Source organism: Chiloscyllium punctatum, chromosome 37 (assembly GCF_047496795.1).
Source record: "Chiloscyllium punctatum isolate Juve2018m chromosome 37, sChiPun1.3, whole genome shotgun sequence".
Classification (NCBI taxonomy): domain Eukaryota; kingdom Metazoa; phylum Chordata; class Chondrichthyes; order Orectolobiformes; family Hemiscylliidae; genus Chiloscyllium; species Chiloscyllium punctatum.
In genome coordinates this window covers 299,366-321,544 of record NC_092775.1, presented here as the reverse complement: position 1 = coordinate 321,544, position 22,179 = coordinate 299,366, and the positions used below count along the sequence as shown (strand labels likewise).

Below are 22,179 nucleotides of genomic sequence, written 5' to 3'. Positions count from 1 at the left end.
GTAAACCTCTATAAGGTCAACCCTCAGCCTCCGACGCTCCAGGGAAAACAGCCCCAGTCTGTTCAGCCTTTCCCTATAGCTCAAATTCTCTAATCCTGGCAACATCCTTGTAAACCTTTTCTGAACCCTTTCAAGTTTCACAACATCCTTCCGATAGGAAGGAGACTAGAATTGCATGCAATATTCCAACAGTGACCTAAACAATGTCCTGTACAGCCGCAACATGACCTCCCAACTCCTGTACTCAATACTCTGACCAATAAAGGAAAGCACACCAAACGTCTTCTTCACTATCCTATCTACCTGTGATTCCACTTTCAAGGAGCTATGAACCTGCACTCCAAGGTCTCTTTGTTCAGCAACACTCCCTCGGACCTTACCATTAAGTGTATAAGTCCTGCTAAGATTTGCTTTCCCAAAATGCAGCACCTAACATTTATCTGAATTAAACTCCATCTGCCACTTCTCAGCCTATTGGCCCATTTGGTCCAGATCCTGTTGTAATCTGAGGTAACCCTCTTTGCTGTCCACTGCACCTCCAATTTTGGTGTCATCTGCAAACTTACTAACTGTACCTCTTATGCTCACATCGAAATCATTTATGTAAATGACAAAAAGTAGAGGACCCAGCACTGATCCTTGTGGCACTCCACTGATCACAGGCCTCCAGTCTGAAAAGCAACCCTCCACCACCACTCTCTGTCTTCTACCTTTGAGCCAGTTCTGTATCCAAATGGGTAGTTCTCCCTGTACTCCATGAGATCAATCTCCCATGGGGAGCCTTAGATATTAGTAGAGGTTATTTTTCTAATCAGCCTGTTCAGAGATGAAATATACTCCACAGAATGTGTGGGACTTGAGCTCAGGCCTCCCGGTCCAGGGGTGGAGACAGTACCACTGTGCCAGAAGAGCCCTAAGATACTAATGCTATCTGATGCTACTAATGCTAAATACTGGTTTCAGTTGAACACACCTGCCTGTTCAATACAAGTAATTGCAAAAACTTTAATTCTCAATTGTAAAGTGTATGGAAATCTTCAATTCCTTTATTAATAAATATTTTGTTGTTAAATATTCTCAGGGTGTTTGAAATGACTGTTGCATTTCCAATGGAGACAGAGCTCACTGTTTCGATATTTGATCACGATATGGTTGGAACAGATGATTTGATTGGTGAAACTAAACTCGATCTAGAGAATCGATACTACAGTAAATATCGAGCTCAGTGTGGACTGCCAACCCAATATGAGGCGTAAGTACTCTTCAAGAATAATCCTCCAAATCTAAATCTGTGAGATAAAAATAAAAATGTACTGTATTACAGCATGTATGAATTGACCATAAGGCCATAAGACATTGGAACAGAAGTAGGCCATTCGATCCATCAAGTCTGCTCCACTATTCAATGAGATCATGGCTGAACTGATAATCCTCAACTCCACTTTCCTGCCGTATCCTCATAACCCTCAATTTCCTGCGGGATTTAGACAGATTTTTATCTGTCTAAATCAGCCATGAAAATAATTAATGACGCAGCCTCTGTATCCCACTGTTGGAAAGAATTCCAATGATTCACTAGCCTCTGAAAGAAGAAATTTCTCATCTCTGTCTTAAATGAGCAACCCCTTGTTCTGAGGTTATGCCCTCTGATCCCACACTCTCCCTCAAGGGAATGTTATTTCTCCTGTCAAGCTCCCTACGAATCCTATATGTTTCATAAGGTCTCCTCTCATTTTTCTAAACTCCAGTGAGTACAAGCTCAAACTACACAATCTATCTTTGTAAGAAGGTCTCTTCATATCAAGGATCAACTAGTAAACCTTCTCTGGTCTGCCTCCAGAGTCTATCCTTCCTTTAGATAAAGGGACCAAAGTTCACATTATTCCAGCTGTGGACTGAATAATGCTTTGTATAGTTTTAACCAAACATCCCTAATTTTATAAATATTGAAAGATCTGCGGATGCTGTAAATCAGAAACAAAATCAGAAGTTGCTGGAAAAGCTCAGCAGTGCTGACAACATTTGTGAAGAGAAATGAAAGTTAACATTTCAAGTCCAATGACCCTTCCTCAGAACTCAGAACTCAGAGGAAGGGTCATCAGATCCGAAATGTTAACTCTAATTTCTCTTCACAGATGCAGCCATACCTGCTGAGCCTTTCCAGCAACTCTGTATTTGCTCCCCATTTTTATTCTCGATTCCCTTTGAAATAAAGGTCAACATTTCATTTGTCTTCCCTTGGATGCCGGCTTTTTATAATTCTTGCTTGGGGACCTCCAAATCCTTCTGTTCTTTGGTTTTCTGCAATCTTTCTCCCTTTAAATAATATTCAGCTCTTCTTTTCGTCCTGCTTTACAACAAGATCTTGATCAGATGGGCCAATGGGCTGAGAAGTGGCAGATGGAGTTTAATTTAGATAAAATGAAGTGCTGTATTTTGGGAATGCAAATCTCAGCAGGACTTATACACTTAATGGTAAGGCCCTAGGGAGTGTTGCTGAACAAAGAGACCTTGAAGTGTAGGTTCATTGCTCTTTGAAAGTGAAGTTGTAGGTAGATAGGATAGTGCAGAAGACGTTTGGTATGCTTTCCTTTATTGGTCAGAGTATTGAGTAGGAGATGGGAGGTCATGTTGTGGCTGTACAGGACATTGGTTAGGCCACTTTTGGAATATTGCATGCAATTCTGGTCTCCTTCCTATTGGAAAGATGTTGTGAAACTTGAAAGGGTTCAGAAAAGATTTACAAGGATGTTGCCAGGGTTGGAGGAGAGGTTGAATAGACTGGGGCTGTTTTCCTTGGAGCGTCGGAGGCAGAAGCGTGACCTTTTAGAGGCTTATAAAATCATGAGGGGCATGGATAGGGTAAATAGGCAAAGTCTTTTCCCTGGGGTGGGGGAGTCCAGACGTAGAGGGCATAGATTAGATTAGATTACATTACAGTGTGGAAACAGGCCCTTTTGGCCCAACAAATCCACACCAACCCGCCGAAGCGCAAGCCACAACCATACCCCTACATTTACCCCTTACCTAACACTATGGGCAATTTAGCATAGCCAATTCACCTGACCTGCACATATTTGGACTGTGGGAGGAAACCGGAGCACCCGGAGGAAACCCACACAGACACGGGGAGAATGTGCAAACTCCACACAGTCAGTCGCCTGAGGCGGGAATTGAACCCGGGTCTCAGGCGCTGTGAGGCAGCGGTTGAGAGGGGAAAGATATAAAAGAGACCTAAGGGGCAACCTTTTCATGCAGAAGGTGGTACGTGTATGGAATGAGTTGTCAGAGGAAGTAGTGGAGGCTAGTACAATTGCAACATTTAAAAGGCATTTGGATAGGTATATGAATAGGAAGGGTTTGGAGGGATATGGGCCAAGTGCGGGAAGGTGGGACTAGATTGGGCTAGGATATCTGATCAGTATGGACGAGTTCGACCGAAGTGTCTGTTTCCATGCTGTACATCTCTATGACTCTATGCTAAAATGCATAAACTCATATTTTCCACATTATTATCAATCTAAGTTTTTGCCCAATCACTTAACCTAACTATATTCCCACTGTAGACTCCTTGTGCTATCCTCACTGCTTGCCTTTCCATCCACTTTTGTTTCATCCACAAATTTGGCAATAGTATAATTACTTCCCTCATCCAAGTAGTTAATGTGTACTGTAAATATTGTGGGCCCAGCACTGATCCCTGTGGTACTCCACTACCTGTTTTTTGTCCCCATCTGTTTCTGAATAAGGGTGTTGTATTGGCAGTTTTCAAACTTCAGAGGATTTTTCCGTTATCTAAGAATTCATCAAAGATTACTGTCAGTGCATCCACTATCTCTGCAGCTACTGCTTTTTATATCCTAAGATGTGAATCATCAGGTTCAGGGATCTTATTGACTGTTAGCCTTATTTATTTCCCCAATAATTTTTCTCAAGTGATAGTCTTTGTTTTTATTTCTCTCCCTTATTAGTACGTTGATTGTTTTGTATTTTGTGGAATGCTTGTAAAGACTGATATAAAGTATTTATTCAACACCTCTGCCTTTCCTGATTCTCCATTATTATTTTCCCACCTCATTTTCTAAGGGGCCTATGTTCGTTTTGGCCTGTTCTCCCTTTTTATATATTTAAGAAACTGTTTTCACATTACTTGTTAGTTTGCTTCAGTTTATTTCCTCTTTTATGTGGTTATCTTTTGTTGCTTTTAAAGTTTTCCCAATACTCTGATTTACCTTTAATCTTTGCCACATTGTATGTTTTTCTTATCTAATACTATTATACAGTCATAGAGTCCTACAGCGCAGAGACAGGCCTGTCAGCCCAAACTGATCCATACCAACCAAAATGTCCATCCACACTAACTCCATTTCCCTCATTTGGCCCTATCCATCTAAGAGAAAGTCAGGACTGCAGATGCTGGAGATCAGAGTCAAAAAGGGTGGCACTGGAAAAGCACAGCAGGTCAACAATGTCTGAGAAGACAGTTGACATTTCGGGCATAAGCCCTTCATTCCTGATGGACATTTAAGCGACTCTTGAATAGGCACATGGAAGATAGTACAATGAAAGATATGTAGGTCAGTCTGATCTTAGAGTAGGATAAAAGGGTAGCACAACATCGAGGGCCAAAGGATATGTACTGTGCTGTACAGTTTTATGTTCTATGAAACGTTGACTCTCCAGTTCCTTGGATGCTGTCTGACCTGTGTTTTTCCAGCGCCACACTTTTCGATTCATGTCCTTCTAATTCTTTTCTATCCATGTATTTGTCTAAATGCCTTTTAAATGTTGTTAATGTACCCACCTCAACCACTTCCACTGGCTGCTCATTTCATATGCATATGACCCTCTATGTAAAAGAGTTGCTGTCAGGTTACCGTTTATTCTTTCTCCTCTAACCTTAAACAGATGCCATCTAGTCCTTGATTTCCCAACCCTAGGAAAGTGACTGAGTGTATTCACCCTATACATGCCTCTCATGATCTTGTACATTTCTATAACATCCCCCCTCAGTGTCCTACATTCCAAAGGAAAAAGTCCTAGTTTGCCTAACCACTTCCCATAGCTCAGACCGCTGAGTCCTGGCAACGTCCTTGTAAATGTCTTTTGCACTCTTTCCAATTTGATAGCATCCTTTTAATAGCAAAGGTGACCAAAATTGAACACAATATTCCAAGTGCTGCCTCACCAACGAACTGTGCAACTGCAACATAACTTCCCAACTTCTATACTAAATGCCCTGACTGATGAAGGCCAATGTGCCAAAAGCCTTCCTCACTGCCCTGTCTATCTGTGACTCTGCTTTCAGAGAACCATGCACCTGAACGCCAAGGTCCCTCTGTTCCACTACACTCGTTAAGGCCACACCATTCACCATAAAACACCTACCTTAATTTGACTTTCCAAAATGCAAGACCTTACATTTATCTATATTACACTTCATTTGCCATTTCTCAGCCCATTTCCACAGCTGACCAAAGTCCTGTTACAATTTCCTTTACTTTCCTGGTTAACCACAGACAGTTTGTCCCCTTCCTAGACTGAGATTTCCTCACTGAGATTTATCTTTGCCTTTAGTGTGGTCAACAGCATGATGATGTGATCTGAATTAATAGCTACCTAGTACACATTTCAGCAAATGATTTGCCAGTGAACTGCAGTCTTGTCAGGCCCGAACTGTTCCCAGATACTGAATAAACTGAAAATACTATTCATTGTGGCAGTGACACTCACACTGTATGTGTTGCTAAATCGACGAATAATAGCAAATTTAGAAAATTAATCCATCACAAATATAATCTTCCCCATGATCTATGAATATTGTTGCTACATTCTCCCAAGGAGTAGATGTACATCAACTTTGTTGCTAAAGTTGATACATTTGGTTTACCTCACTGCATCATAAGTCATTGAATATCCTAATCACCCTTGGCCAATACATACAGTCGTACACTAATTGTCTCGCGTTCATTACTCACATGTCCCTGGTGTAACAGCCGAATGCTTTTGGTAATAGGACTTGTTTGCACTGGAAGATCACTTGCTTTGATATACAGTTGCCTAATTGTTTAACCTATCTTTATCCCTTCGTACTTGTTTTACATCCCTTTCTCTACTTACTTACTTACTTTATACCCATCTTTGTGCATACAAATTGTAAAAGGTTAATGCTGCAGCACTGATCCCTATTGCACATGAATTGTTAATCTTACCAAACAGAAAAAGACTCATTTATGACCATTCTCTCTTTCCTGTTGACCAGCCAATCTTCAAAAGGGAGTTAGATGATTATCTGAAAAGGAGCATTGTGCAATGTTACAGTGAAGGCAAAAGATTGGCTCTTGGTGCTATGCTCATTTGGAAATCAAGCTCAGGCATAAATGGTCAAATTACGTCTTTCTACTCTGTAACAATATTTTTCATTCGTTCATGCAACATGGGCATCACTGGCTAGGCCAGCATTTATTGTCAGTATCTGGTCGCCCTTGAAAAGTGGTGGTGAGTTGCCTCCTAGAACCGCTGCAGGTCATGTGCTGTAGGTTGACCCACAATGTCTTAGGAGGGAATTCCAGCACTTTGACCCAGTGACACTGAAGGAACGGTAATATATATCCAAGTGAGTGGCTTGGAAGGGAACTTGCAGGTGTTGGTGGCGTTCCCTGTATCTGATGGAAGTGTTCATGGGTTTGCTACCTAAGGATCTTTAATGAATTTATGCAGAGCATCTTCTAGATAGTATGCACTACTGCTACTCAGTGTTGTTGGTGGAGGGAACGGATGCGGTGCCAGTCAAGTGGGTTGCTTGTCCTGGATGATGTCAAGCTTCTTGAGTGTTGTTGGAATTGCATACATCCAGGCAAGTATTCTATCATATTCCTGACTGTACCTTGCAAATGGTGGACAGAATTTGGGGAGTCAGGAGGTGAGTTACTCACCACTGTATTTAGTAGGTGTATTTACCATTCCAGTCAGCAGTAACACCCAGGATAATGTAGTGGGGGACTCAGCGATGTAATACCTTTGAATGTCAAGGACCGGAGGTTAGATTGTTTTTTGTTGAGATGGTCATTGCCTGACATATGTGTAGCACAAATGTTACTTGCCATTTTTCAGCCCAAACCTGGCTTTTGTCGAGGTCTTGGTATATTTGGTCATAGATAACTTCAGTACCTGAGGAGTTGCAAATGGTGCTGAACATCATGCAGTCATCAGTGAACATTTCCATTTTGACCTTATGATGGAGTGAAGGTTCATTGATGGAGCAACTGATGATGGTTGAGCCCAGGACACTACCCTGAGGAATTCCTGCATTGATGTCCTGATGACCTCCATCAGCCACAACCGTCTTCCTATAAGTTGTAAGTTATCAAGAATACTGAAGGAATCTGCAAATAGATATAGATATAGAAAAATATTTGGCAGATGGAATAAAATGAATAAATGTAAACTTGTTCAATTCGACATTACATATTATTTAATAGAGCAAGAGAGATTGCAGAATTTTGAGGCACAAAGAGACCCAGATACCTGAATCACAAAGTAAATATGCAGGTACAACAAATGGTTAGGAAGGTGAATGGAATGTTGTCATTTATTGCAAAGGATCAATTGATTTATTGTCATCACATGTATTGAGATACAGTGAAAAGTGTTGTTTTGTGTGCTGTACAGGCAGATTGTACCATACAAAGTACATCAGGGTAGCAGAACAGAATGCAGAATCCAATGTTACAACTGCACAGAGGCTACAGAGAAAGAGATCAGAATTGGAAATGGAATGTCTAAGTTGGAAGTTTCAGCTGTACTGAGTATTGGTAACACCACATCAAAAGTGTTTTGTACAGTTTTAGTCTCCTTATTTCAAAAGTTAAATGATATATTTGCCTTGGAAATGGTTCAGAGAAGGCTGACTCAACTGATATCTGCATGGTAAAAACAATGACTGCAGATGCTGGAAACCAGATTCTGGATTAGTGATGGTGGAAGAGCACAGCAGTTCAGGCAGCTGAACTGAAGTCCACATGAAGCATATCAATAGCACTACTGTCATCAATAGTGTGGAAAGACAAGGGTCGCAAATACATGGGAACAGCACCAACTGCAATTTCCCCTCCAAGCCTTTCAGCATCCTGACTTGGAAACATATCGCTGTTCCTTCACTATCCCTGAGTCAAAATCTTGGAGTTCCCTTCCAAACGGTATTATAGGTCTTCCTATAGCATATGGAGTGTAGCAGTTCAAGAAGGCAGCTTACCACCAGCATCTTAAGGGTGACTAGGGACAGGAATTAAATATGGGCTCATGTCCCACAAGTGAATTAAACCAAAAGCCGGTTCCTAAGCAAATTGATTCCTAAGCAGACAAATTAGTTCACTAATTGCTTAGTGAACTAATTGCTGGATCCAGGGGTCAGTCTTTTCCTGTAGGTTTTATTTTTCTTCCTTTTGTAACCTCTAAATGTTGGTTCCCTATCTTTTTCAATAGAGTTGGTGAGGGCAATTATTAAAGGACAAGGAGAAAGAGCGAGAGATATTGATGCTGTAAGCTTGTGGGGCATCTTTCTTCTTCAGTTTTCATTCCTACTTACAGGACATGTGTTAAACTGCAGGTAGTCCAAATCAGAAGGTGCTGTGCTGTCCTGAACCCACAACAACTGATGTGAACTGAAAAATCAAAGATTGCCTGCAGGCAGAATTGCTCTGAACATACCCAGGTTTTGCCAATTGGGTGTCCCCAAAAGTAAAATTGCTTCATAAACAGTAGTTAGTCTCACTTGCTTTTCCAAAACTACAAATAGATCCTTGTAGCTTTTCTATTTTTGAAAGCACTATCTATTTTATCTCACTTTCAAACCATAGTCCACAAAAATAAAAGATTTGGTCTCCTTGATTGGATTAAACAATGATCTTTATTTTTGAACAAGATTTTGAAGCTCTGTGGCTTATCAAAATTGGAAGGAATTAAATTCTGCTGGTTTTGCAGTCTATAGAAGCATTGGATTTAACAGGTATTATTGAATCATTGAAGTAATAATCTGTTACATTAGTTCACAAATTATAAATTAATCAAGGTACATTAAAATTATTTGTTTCAATTCTGATTTGCACACAAAGCATTATATAGACAGAAAGAAAAATATCAGAATGTGAAATGGCTGCAGGATATCATGTTAAATTATAGCAAAACACCATGAATGCTGGAAATGTGAAACAAACAGAACTCTGAAGAAGAGTCTTACTGGACCCAAAACATTAACTCTATTTCTGTCTCCACATATGTTGCCAGACCTGCTGAATTTTTCCGGCATTCTCTGTGTTGGTCGCAAGAAATCACATGTTGGAGTTCAAAATGACTTCCTTTATCTTGCAAAGCCACAGGAAAATGATTTTTTTTCATATCCAAGCTGACCTATAATGGTCCCACTTTAGACACTTAGGATTGTTATGCAATTAATAGGGACCTTCAACTTGTCAAATTAAGTTGGCTTTAGGAAGTGGTGGTGTAGTGGTAATATCATTGGACTAGCAATTTAGATTCACAAGTTAATGTTCTGGGGTCATGTTCATATCCTGCCATGGCAGGTGGTGAAGCTTTATTCAATAAAAAAACTAGCTGAATGGTGCCCAAGAAACTACTCTCCTTACTTGGTCTGTCCTACATATGACTCCAGACCTACAACAATGTGATTGACTCTTAAGTACCACTGGGCAGTTAGAGATGGGCAATAAATGCTGGCCTAGTCAGAGATGCCCACATACCAGGAATTCTTTTTCTAAAAGTGACATAAACCAAAGCGGTTTCCTCACCTATCTGGTTTGATTGTATTTTGTCCTATTTGATTTGTAGACAAGGTTACAATGCATGGCGTGATTGCCTGAAGCCTTCCCAGATCTTAACAAAACTGTGTAAAGATTTACAACTATTGGAACCTGAATATAGAATTGGGGAAGTGAAAGTCAACAACAAAATATTCAAGATTCCCAGTGACTCACAACCAATGGGTAAGTACTGCTGTTTTACCTTTTTAAGACATTTCCAAGAATTTTAAGCTGACTTTCATATGAATCCATTCAATGAAATTGAGATAGGTAGTAGGGAAGGAATGGAAGGCAGGAGATGTTCTACAAGTCTTCTGATAGTAATGCTCTAATGAGAGCATCTCAATACAATAATTTGAGAAACATGTAGCACAATCGTTTTTCAAATACACTTGGGAAAACCAAAAAGGTTTCGGAACAATATTAGGAGAATGTTAGAACCAACAAGTGCAGAGGAGATTTAGGAACAGAGGAAGAGAAGTAGACCATCTAGCTCATCAAGCCCATTCATCTATTCAATTAAATCAAAGCTGAAATTCTCCCTCTTGTCATGATTCCTGCATATGTCCATCTCCCATAATGTTTCTGGGTAGAGAATTCCAGAGATTCTCAATTTTAAATAGGCTGTCTTTTATCCTGAGACTGTTACCTGTTTTTAGAATTACCAGCCAGAGGAACATCTTACCTACCTCCACCCCATCAAACTCTGTAAGAATGTTATATTCTGCAACAAGATCATTTCTCATTCTTTGCTGTAGGGATTACAAATCCAGTCTCCTCAACCTCTCTTCATAAAACAATCCAATTTTGCCAGTGAATGATCTGGAGAGCCTGAATTGCACTCCTTCTATGACATGTATTTCCTTAGATGAGACCAAAATTGTAGAGATATTCCAGCTGCTGTCTCACCAAGACTCTATTTAACTGCAGCAACACATCTTTACTTATGTACTCAAATCTTAAAATCTCTCTTTGCAGAGGATCCAAAATGGCAGTGATCTAAGTGGTCTGCTTTGCTGAGCTCTGCACCTCAGTTCAGGCAAAGTAGCACTCTCACCTCCCCACTTAAATAATTTCTGTGATAATTTCTATGATAACTTGATCTTTAAAGAGTTTTTGAACGTAGATATCCTATATAATTTCTTTTATAAAGTTTGTTTTATCAAAAAATATGACTAAAGATAAAGGCCCCAGCAAGTCCTAACCCATGGGACACTCACCTGTGAAGTCAGACACCTCCGCGGCTGCAGTTGCAGCTTCCTCCTGTAGTCCCTCAGAGTCGTTCCCTTACCAGGCCCTGGCTGCGGAGTTTGCAAAACAGCAAGATATGATCGAGACATCAATCAAAGAGGAGTTCTGCACCAGACTGGACCTGGTCTCGGCCATGCTGCAGAAACAAGTGGTGCATCTGGAAGGCCTAGGACAAAGAACAGAAGAAGTGGAAAGGATGACGGTGGTTTCTGACACTGAGATCGATTCTGCAAAGGAAAGAATTCGAATGCTGGAAAAACAGGTACTTACCTTACAAGAGCAGGTCGGCATCCTCGACAACAGAGACAGGAGAAAGAACGTCTGTATTGTGGGGCTGCTGGAGAGGGAAGAAAGTGACCAGCCAGCAAGCATCTTTGAAGCTGGCTGCCTTGATTCCTGGGCCTGGAGGCTGCATCTGACCAGGTAAAAGTTGAAAGGGCCCATCGAGTTGCTATGTGCAGGCCTGACTCAGAACAGCTGCATCGCGTAGTCCTAGTGTGAATCCACAGCTATAGAGATAATGTTAAAGTTATGGAAGCCTCCAGAATGAAAGGAAAAGATCCACAGGCTTTAATCCACAATGGTTCGAAGATTATGTTCTTCCAGAACTTCTCTACAGCTGTAATTTGGAAAAGGAAGACCTTTAATGAAGCCAAGAGAAGACTGAGAGATCTTGGCATCCAGTACTCCGTAAGGTACCGGTGGTATTTTGCTTTGTGTGAGGAGTCTAGGCTTTCTTTTGCCTCCCCAGAAAAAGTAAAAAACATTTTGGACATGATAATAGATTAGCTAATTGAAAGGACGAGGACAATAGTGTTTTTTTTTCCTTTTTTTCTCCTGTTTGTTTGTGAGGGGTTGCTGAATCCCTTTATTTTGATATTAATATGTGATAATGTATTTTTGGGGGTGGGTAGAGTGTTTACTTTAAATTTCCTTGTTAAGACAATTTTCTTTTTCTCCTTTTTCTTGGCCTCAGTCTGGGATGTGGCTCAAGCTGGAAGGAAGTATGAAAGTGCCCCCTGTGGGCAGGGGTAGAGCCCATTCTTAAGTGTTTTGTATTTGGTTTAATTTGGTGTTTTTTTTTGTAGATGTAGTTATTAGGATGTTAGATATAGTTAGATAGATAGAAGAAAGAAAAATACAGCACAGAACAGGCGCTTTGGCCCACAATGTTGTACGGAGGTTTAATCCTAATGTAAAATATGGTACTTAACCTACACACCCCTCAACTCACTGCTCTCCATGTGCATGTTCAGCAGTCGCTTAAATGTCCCCAATGACTCTGCTTCCACCACCACAACTAGCAATGCATCCCCATGCATTCACAACTCTCTGCATAAAGAACCTACCTCTGATGTCTCCTTTATACCTTCCTCCTAATATCTTCAAACTATGACTCCTCGTACCAGTCAATCCTGCCCTGGGGAAAAGTCTCTGGCTATTGATTCTATCTATTCCACTCATTATCTTGTATACCTTGATCAGGTCTCCTCTCTTCCTCCTTCTCTCCAGAGAGAAAAGTCTGAGCTTATTTAACCTTTCTTCATAAAGCAAGCCCTCCAGTCCAGGCAGCATCCTGGTAAACCTTCTTTGCACCCTCTCCAAAGCCTCTGTATCTTTCCTATAGTAGGGCGACCATACCTGGACACAGTATTCCAAGTGTGGTCTCACCAGGGACATGTAGAGCTGTAGCAAAACCTCACAGCTCTTAAGCTCGATTCCCCCTGTTAATGAAAGCCAAAACACCATATGCTTTCTTAACAATCCTATCCACTTGGGTGGCAACTTTGAGGGATCTGTGTACTTGCACATCCAGATCCCTCTGTTCCTCCACACTGCCAAGAATCCTGTCTTTAATCCTATATTCAGCATTCGAGTTCGACCTTCTAAAATGCATCACTTCGCATTTATCCAGATTGAACCCCATCTGCCATTTCTCAACCCAGCTCTGCAACCTGTCTATGTAACGCTGCAGCCTGCAGTAGCCCTCTATACTATCGATGACACCTCCAACCTTTGTGTCATCTGCAAATTGACTAACCTACCCCTCAACCTTCTCATCCCAAGTCATTTATAAAAACCACAAAGAGCAGAGGCCCAAGAACAGAGCCTTGAGGGACCCCACTCAACACTGACCTCCAGGCAGAATACTTTCCATCTACAACCACTCTCTAATAAAAGCAAATTACTGCGGATGCTGGAATCTGAAACCAAAAGAGAAAATGCTGGAAAATCTCAGCAGGTCTGGCAGCATCTGTAAGGAGAGAAAAGAGCTGACGTTTTGAGTCTAACTGGCCCTTTGTCAAACCACTCTCTGCCTTCTGTCAGCCAGCCAATTCTGAATCCAGACAGCCAAATCTCCCTGTATCCCATTCTTCCTGACTTTATTAGCCTACCATGGGAAACCTTATCAAATGCCTTGCTGAAGTCCATATACACCACATCCATTGCTCAACCTTCGTTGACCTGTCTTGTCACCTCCTCAAAGAACTCAATAAGATTTGTGAGGCATGACCTGCCCCTCACAAAGCCATGCTGACTGCCTTTAATTACACTATGCTTTGCCAAATAGTCATAAATCCTATCCCTCAGAATTCTTTCCAAAACTTTGCTGACCACAGACGTAAGACTGACTTGTCTGTAATTGCCACGGATTTCCCTATTACCCCTCTTGAAAAGACAAACAACATTTGCCTCCTTCCAATCCTCTGGTATGACTCCCGTGGAGAGTGAGGAGGCAAATATCCTCGCTATCTTCTAAAATTTCCAGCACATCAACTTCATCAATCTTGATCTGATCAAGACTGTATCCCAGCTCCTCAAAGTTTTCATTTACAACAAGTTCCCTTTCCTTGGTGAAATCTGAAGCAAAAAACTCATTTAGGGCTTCCTCTATCTGCTCAGACTCCATGCACAAGATCCCTCTGCTATCCCTGATTGGCCGTACCTTCTCCCTGATCATTCTGTTATTCCTCACATATGAGTAAAATGCCTTTGGCTTCTCCCTAATCCTTCTTGCCAAGCCTTTTTCATGCCCCCTCCTGCCTCTCCTCAGTCCATTTCTGAGCTCCTTTCTAGCAAGCCTGTAATCCTCTAAAAAAGCTGTGCTAGATCCTTGCTTCCTCCACCTTACGTAAGCTGCCTTCTTTCTTTTGACAAGAAGTTCCTCTGTTCTCACTATCCAAGGTTCCTTAATCTTACCCCTTCTTACCTGTCTCAGAGGAACAAATTCATGCATCACTCGCAACAATTGCTCCTTAAGTAGTCTCCACATGTTTGTTGTGCCCTTTTTGTGGAACAATTGCTCCCAGTCTGTACTTCCCAAATCCTGTCTGACAGCGTCATAATTTCCTTTTCCCCAATTAAATATCTTCCCTCAGTAACTGCTCCTTTCTCTCTCCAAGGCTATGCTAAATGTGAGGCAGTTGTGATCAGTATCACCAAAGTGCTCTCCCACTGCGAGATCTGACACCTGTCCTGGCTTGTTGCCGAGCACCAAATCCAAAATGGCCTCTCCCCTCGTCGGTCTGTCTACATACTGAGTAAGGAAACCCTCCTGAACACACCTGACAAAAACGGCTCCATCCAAACCATCTACACTTAGAAGGTTCCAGTCAATTTTGGGAAAATTGAAATCACCCATAACAGCAACCATGCTACTTCTGCATTTTTCCAAAATCTGCCCGCCTATGAATTCTTCAATCTCCCTACTGCTATTAGGTGGTCTGTAGAAAATCTCCAATGCGGTGGCTGTTCCCTTGCTATTCCTAACTTCCACCCATACTGACTCTGTAGACAAACCTTCCTCAAAAACCTTCATTTCTGTAGCTGTGATGCACTTTCTGATTAGCAATGCTACATCCCCTTCTCTGTAGCTGTGATGCACTCTCTGATTAGCAATGCTACATCCCCTTCTCTGTAGCTGTGATGCACTTTCTGATTAGCAATGCTTCATCCCCTTCTCTGTAGCTGTGATGCACTCTCTGATTAGCAATGCTTCATCCCCTTCTCTGTAGCTGTGATGCACTCTCTGATTAGCAATGCTACATCCCCTTCTCTGTAGCTGTGATGCACTTTCTGATTAGCAATGCTTCATCCCCTTCTCTGTAGCTGTGATGCACTCTCTGATTAGCAATGCTTCATCCCCTTCTCTGTAGCTGTGATGCACTCTCTGATTAGCAATGCTACATCCCCTTCTCTGTAGCTGTGATGCACTCTCTGATTAGCAATGCTACATCCCCTTCTCTGTAGCTGTGATGCACTCTCTGATTAGCAATGCTACATCCCCTTCTCTGTAGCTGTGATGCACTCTCTGATTAGCAATGCTACATCCCCTTCTCTGTAGCTGTGATGCACTCTCTGATTAGCAGTGCTACACCCCCTCCTCAGTTGTTATAGTTTATGTATTTTTGAGGTTTTGTAAATTTGTTTTGTCTATGCTTAATAGCTGATAAGTCAGATCCTCCCTTTTTGGATATTGAATTATGTTATAGAGGGCCATGGCTAATTCTGTCCTCAAATGGTGTACCTGGAATGTTGGAGGGATCCATTCGCCAATTAAAAGGAGAAAGGTGTTTTCCTGTCTCTGAAAGGAGAGGGTGGACATCACCCTTTTGCAAGAGACTCATCTCAATGATGAAGAACATTTGAAATTGCAGCAGGGTGGGTTTGATTTGGGATATTTCTTTTCTCTGAATACGAGGAATAGGGGAGTGACCATACTCATCGGGAAGAATCTTCCATTTAAGTTGCCAGAACAGATTAAAGATGAGTATGGGAGGTCATCCTGAAGGTATCAATACATGACAAGAGTATGATATCCTGAATGTGTATTGTCCCCCAGGGCACTCTCTTAGATTTCTGATAGACACATTCTCTAAACTGATGGCTCTTACACAGAGACAGCTTATTATAGGGGGAGACTTTAATTGCCTTCGGGACCCGTTGTGGACAGAATACCTAGAGGCCCTTCAACACATTCTCCACAGTCTAAACAGCTGGTTGACGTATGTGCGGAATTGGGATTGGTTGATGTTTGGAGGCGTATCCACCTCATGGGCAGGGACTTGGGTTAGACCCCGTCCACCACCCCCTAAGAAAAAGAACAGAAAGTGACTTCACCGCAAGAAATGACATCACCAACCCAAAGAAACCCAAACATATAAATAGAAAGCAGGACTTATCAGCAGTGCTTCGCCTGAGGCCCACTGAAGATGCTACTTAGTAGGGTGATGAAACATCTGGAAATGAACCTTCCAACTCAGTGACCAAACCTACATCCAGAATCTCAACCTGAGCTCCAAATCTTCTCAAAACTCACTTTATGTTCTTTTCTAATCCACATAAATGTCATACCAGGATTGATCTCTTCCTAGCTCCTGCATTATCCTTGGATTTAGTAACATTCTGTGTAATTGAAAAAAATAACTTTTTCAGATCATGCTGCAGTCTGTTTAGAGACTGAGGTTAAGGGTAGTGTGGTAGGCTGTCAGCATTGGTGAATGGATCCCTTTATTCCCAGGGATAGTAAGTTCATTAAATATTTTCTTAGCGAATTCAAGGTAATTTTATCCATCAATTTGAACACGGGCCAGTACACCCATCCATTCTTTGGGAGATGGCTAAGGCTTATGCCAGGGAGATAATCATTTCTTACTCTGCTAGTCAGAAATGACAGAAGGGGGAGCAACAAAGCCTGCTTGAGACACGGTTAAAGACCACTAAGAAGACATATTTTGATAAGCCATCATTGGTTAAATTGCAGCAGGTTACAGCTCTGCTATCCACCCTGAACTCTGTGCTTACAGAGACAACAAGGAAGGGATCTAGTTTGCGAAACAGCGACTGTTTGAACATAGATCATACATACATAGAACAATACAGCACAGAACAGGTCCATCGGCCCACGATGTTGTGCCGAACATTTGTCCTAGCTTAAGCACCTATCCATGTACCTATCCAATTGCCGCTTAAAGGTCACCAATGATGCTGACTCTGCCACTCCCACAGGCAGCACATTCCATGCCCCCACCACTCTCTGGGTAAAGAACCTACCCCTGACATCCCCCCTATACCTTCCACCCTTCACCTTAAATTTATGTTCCCTTGTAACACTGTTGTACCCGGGGAAAAAGTTTCTGACTGTCTACTCTATCTTTAACATGGTGACAAGCCAGGCAGATACTCTGTGTATTTTGCTAGTAGAAAGATTGCCCCTCAGTCCTTTACCTTGATCAGGGGTGGGAATGGGATGGTCACTTGTGGCTCTAAAAAGATCAATGCAGCATTTTGGAAATTCTGTTTTGAGCTATACCAGTCTGAGTGTTGTGAGGATTGATTGGCTAAGATGGAGTCTTTCTTTAAGAACTTAGATCTTCCAAGTGTCACTCCTGAGCAAGCACCTTTTCTTAAAGCCCCTTTAACAGTACAGAAGGTACAGGAGGCTGTGAGACAGATGCAGAGTGGAAAGGTGCCTGGCACTGACAGTCTCCCCAGTGAGTTTTAGAAGGAATTTATAAGTATATTGTTGGGACCTATACTGGATACGTATAATGACTCGTTCAGCCATGATTGTCTCCCACCATCCCTGAGAGAGGCTAATATCTCTCTGATTCTTGAGAAGGGGAAGACTCCAGAGGAATGAGCCTTTTATAGGCCCATCTCACTTCCAAACTCTGATTTTAATACTTTGTCCAAGGCTCTAAGATTGGACACTGTGCTGCCTTCCATTGTTAGCGACGATCAGACTGGTTTTATAAAAGGCCGAAGATCCTCTAATGATGTCAGGAGGTTGCTGAATACGATTCAAGCTTTTCAGCAGCATTCGGTTCAGGGATCACTGTTCTCCTTAAATGCAGAAAAAAAATTTGGTTGGGTCGAGTGGCCATACCTTTTTTATGTGCTTGAGCGATTTGGATTGGGGGAGGTTTTTATTAAGTGGGTGAGGGTCCTGTATGCTGATCCCCTGGAGGCGGTTCTGATCAATGGTGTGAGGTCTTGTAATTTGTTGTTTGTGGGCGACACGGTGGCACAGTGGTTAGCATTGCTGCCTCACAGCGCCAGAGACCCGGGTTCAATTCCCGCCTCAGGCGACTGACTGTGTGGAGTTTGCAATTTCTCCCCGTGTCTGCGTGGGTTTCCTCCGGGTGCTCCGGTTTCCTCCCACAGTCCAAAGATGTGCAGGTCAGGTGAATTGGCCATGCTAAATTGCCTGTGGTGTTAGGTAAGGGGTAAATGTAGGGGTATGGGTGGGTTGCGCTTCGGCGGGTCAGTGTGAACTTGTTGGGCCGAAGGGCCTGTTTCCACACTGTAAGTAATCTAATTTTGATACTTGTAGGGGCAGTCGGCAAGGCTGTCCCCTTTCACCATTACCTTTCATGTTGGTGATTGAGCCGCTGCCAGAAGTGATCCATAGGGATCCTAATATAGTTGCCCTGAAAGTAGGATCCAGGTCGCATAAGATCTCATGATATGCAGGTGATGTTCTGGTTTTTCTGTCGAATCCACAGGTTTTGGTATCCCATCTTATAGAATGCATCAACTCTTTTGGCTCTTTTTTGGGCTACAAGATTAATCTCTCAAAATCGGAGGCTATATCTATGTGTGTGTGGGGTGGGGAGGTTCTCAGGAGAAATTTTGAGGTGAAAGTGAACTGTGGTTCCCCTTCAAATGATCTCAGGAGGGTTTTTCTTATTTAGGCATCTGTATTACTCCAGTTTTTGATTGGTTGTTTGAGGCCAATTTTGCTCACTTACTTGACAGGATTAAGCAAGATTTTCAGTGATGGGAGGTGCTTCCAATATCCTGGCTAGGATGGATATCTCTTATCAAAATGAATATTCTTCCCCATTTGCTCTATCCTATATGATTGCTTCCTCTGAGTTTCCCAAGGCAAATATTCCAGAGATTTAATGGGTGGTTTAGTTATTTTATTTGTGCCATAGACGGCCTCTTATAAAGTTGTCTAAACTATGTTGTCTCATGTGTTGGCGGGAGTGGATTTCCCAGATATTAGAAGACACCAATTAAGTTCTGTTCTATCGTTTGTTAGTGATTGATGCTGGGTCCTTACAAGCCCAATGTGGCTAGATATCGAGGCCTCCCAGACAAAATGTCCCCTCATCAGCTTTTCATTCTTAGATAAAGTGAAGATAGTCATGGAATATTGCCATAATCCGATTGTTATTAATAATGTTAAGCCATGGAGGATAATGCGGCAGAGGGAGGGTAATATGCGCAAAATGTCATTTCTTACCCCTACAATGGATATGCCGGGTTTTCAATTGGGGGTAATGGACCCCGATTTAAGCTCTGGGCAGCCAGAGGAATCTTTTTTTTTTGTGATAAGGTTCCCCATGGTAGGCTCGTTCAGAAGGTCAGGAGAAATGGGATACAGGGAAATTTAGCTGTCTGGATACGGAATTGGCTGGTCGACAGAAGACAGCGAGTGGTAGTGGAACGAACGTATTCTACCTGGAAGTCAGTGGTGAGTGGTGTTCCACAGGGCTCTGTTCTTGGGCCTCTAGTCTTTGTAATTTTTATTAATGACTTGGATGAGGAGATTGAAGGATGGGTTAGCAAGTTTGCAGACGATACAAAGGTTGGAGGTGTCGTTGACAGTATAGAGGACTGTTGTAGGCTGCAGCGTGACATTGACAGGATGCAGAGATGGGCTGAGAGATGGCAGATGGAGTTCAACCTGGATAAATGCGAAGTGATGCATTTTGGAAGGTTGAACTTGAAAGTTGAGTACAGGATTAAAGACAGGATTCTTGGCAGTGTGGAGGAACAGCGGGATCTTGGTGTGCAGGTACATAGATCCCTTAAAATTGCCACCCAAGTGGACATGGTTGTTAAGAAAGCATATGGTGTTTTGGCTTTCATTAACAGGGGACTGAGTTTAAGAGCCATAAGATCTTGTTGCAGCTCTATAAAACTTTGGTTAGACCGCACTTGGAATACTGTGTCCAGTTGTGGTCGCCCTATTATAGGAAAGATGTGGATGCTTTGGAGAGGATTCAGAGGAGGTTTACCAGGGTGCTGCCTGGAATGGAGGGCTTATCTTATGAAGCGAGGTTGACTGAGCTCGGACTTTTTATTCATTGGAGAAAAAGAAGGAAGAGAGGGAACCTAATTGAGGGTTACAAGATAATGAGAGGCATAGATAGAGTTGATAGCCAGAGACTTTTCCCAGGGCAGAAATTGTTAACACGAGGGGTCATAGTTTTAAGCAGTTTGGCGGAAAGTATAGAGGGGATGTCAGAGGCAGGTTCTTTACTCAGGGAGTTGTAAGAACATGGAATGCGTTGTGGAAGCGAGGTCATTGGGGATATTTAAGAGACAGCTGGGCATGCATATGGTCACAGAAATTTGAGGGTTCGTACATTAGGTTTACCTTACATGAGGATCAATGGTCAGCACAACATCGTGGGCTGAAGAGCCTGTTCTGTGCTGTACTGTTCTATGTTCTACTTATTTGAAGGTGAACTAATGACCAAATAATTCATAAATATTGTCTAGTTAGCAAAGACCTTTTCTGCTTTTTTCAGGGCAGGGGTTTTATTCAGAAAGGGAACATGCTCTTGACCAACCCTTTAGATCTACTTTGGAGAAGAGGGTGCTTTCTGCTAAAAGTACTCTCTCTATTAGTTTGCTTTATCATATGCTGGGGGGGGTGGTGATCCTTCAGAAGACATTGAGCAACTTTGCGGAGTTTGGAAGGGGGAATTCAGGGTTGAAATTTCTATGGAGGCATGTAGGGGCATTTGCAAGAGTGTACAGCTAAAGATTTTGCAAAGGGTCCATCTGGCCCCAGACTGTCTCTCAAAGTTTAAGGTGGGAGCAAGCCTTTTTTGTCCTAAGTCTAAGATAAACATCAGTACTCTCACTCATTGTTTATGGTCCTGCACAGGCGCCGTACTTGTTGGAGATTTGTGGCAGGGGTTACAGAGAGGATCGATGTCCAAGGTTAAGATGAATCCTATCTCTCTCGTCAAGGACCTAACCAATATACCCTCTTTGGATGCTCATGGGAAAAAAACTTTTTAATATCCTTACATTTTGCGCTGGGAAAAATATTTTAATCTGTTGGGTTTCTGAAACCTTTCCAAATCTGCTGGGTTTGTGGAACATATCCCTCTGGACCTTTCCACGAAGATGGTGCACTGGAAAACAGAAAATTTTTATAGGATACGGCAGCCCTTTCTGGACTTCGTGGATGCAGATTTATCTGCCGTTTTAACTAGGGCTTTTGTGTAGCCATGGCTTTCTGGTTTACTGTACTTGATGTCCTTGAAGAAAGAATTCCGAATACTTTATGTGCAATGCTTAGTGCTCTTGGAGGTCAAGAGCTAAGGTTTTGTTTTGCTGAGCTGTTTTGCTTGTTCATTTGTTCATCAAATACTTTTGTTGATTTGTCTTTTTTGCACATGGTTATAGCTGTGTTTTGGCTGTTTTTGTTGCTGTTGTGGGTTTATTTTTCTTTTTTTTTCATTGTTATATGTATATAGAATAATATTTGCTGGTATTGTCATTTATCTTCTTTTTTATGGTAAAGAAAGAAAAGTTTAATAAAAATATCTGTTAAAAAATCTCTCTTGGTAATTTAAAGCAGAGGGGATGGAAGCTAGGGCAGTTGCATGCTCCTCTTGCAGGACGTGGGAGGTAAGGGTTACCATTGGTGTCCCTGCTGACTTCGCCTGCGAGAAGTGCACCCAACTGAAGCTCCTCACAGACTTCGGATCATTATCCAGCTGGAGCTGGATAAACTTCGGTGATAGAGAGGGGCTATAGGGAGGTAGTCACACCTAAGTTACGGGATAAAGGTAGCTGGGTGACGATCAGGAGAGGAAAAGGGTATAGGCAGACAGTACAGAGATCATCTGTGGCTGTTCACTTCAATAATATGTATTCTGTTTTGGATACTGTTGGGGGGGAATGACCTACCAGGGAAACCTGCAGTGGCCAGGTTTCTGGCACTGAGCCTGGCTATGTGGCATAGTAAGGAAGGAGGAAGAATAGGAGAGCGATAGTGATAGAAGGTTCAATCATGAGAGGAACAGACAGGAGATTCTGTGGTCGCAAGCGAGACTCCCAGATGGTATGTTGCCTC

At 42.1% G+C, this 22,179-nt stretch overlaps 1 protein-coding gene across 3 annotated transcripts in view; it reads left to right on the top strand.

The window, feature by feature from the left end:
* The window catches only part of fer1l4 (fer-1 like family member 4), a 356,632-nt gene that overhangs the window by 248,208 nt on the left and 86,245 nt on the right, over nucleotides 1-22,179 (top strand). For all 3 annotated transcript variants that reach the window (XM_072556056.1, XM_072556055.1, XM_072556057.1), the window contains 2 exons: nucleotides 1,082-1,252; nucleotides 9,847-10,001. In XM_072556056.1, the coding sequence (XP_072412157.1) occupies nucleotides 1,082-1,252; nucleotides 9,847-10,001 (326 nt within the window). The remainder of the gene's footprint in view (nucleotides 1-1,081; nucleotides 1,253-9,846; nucleotides 10,002-22,179) is intronic.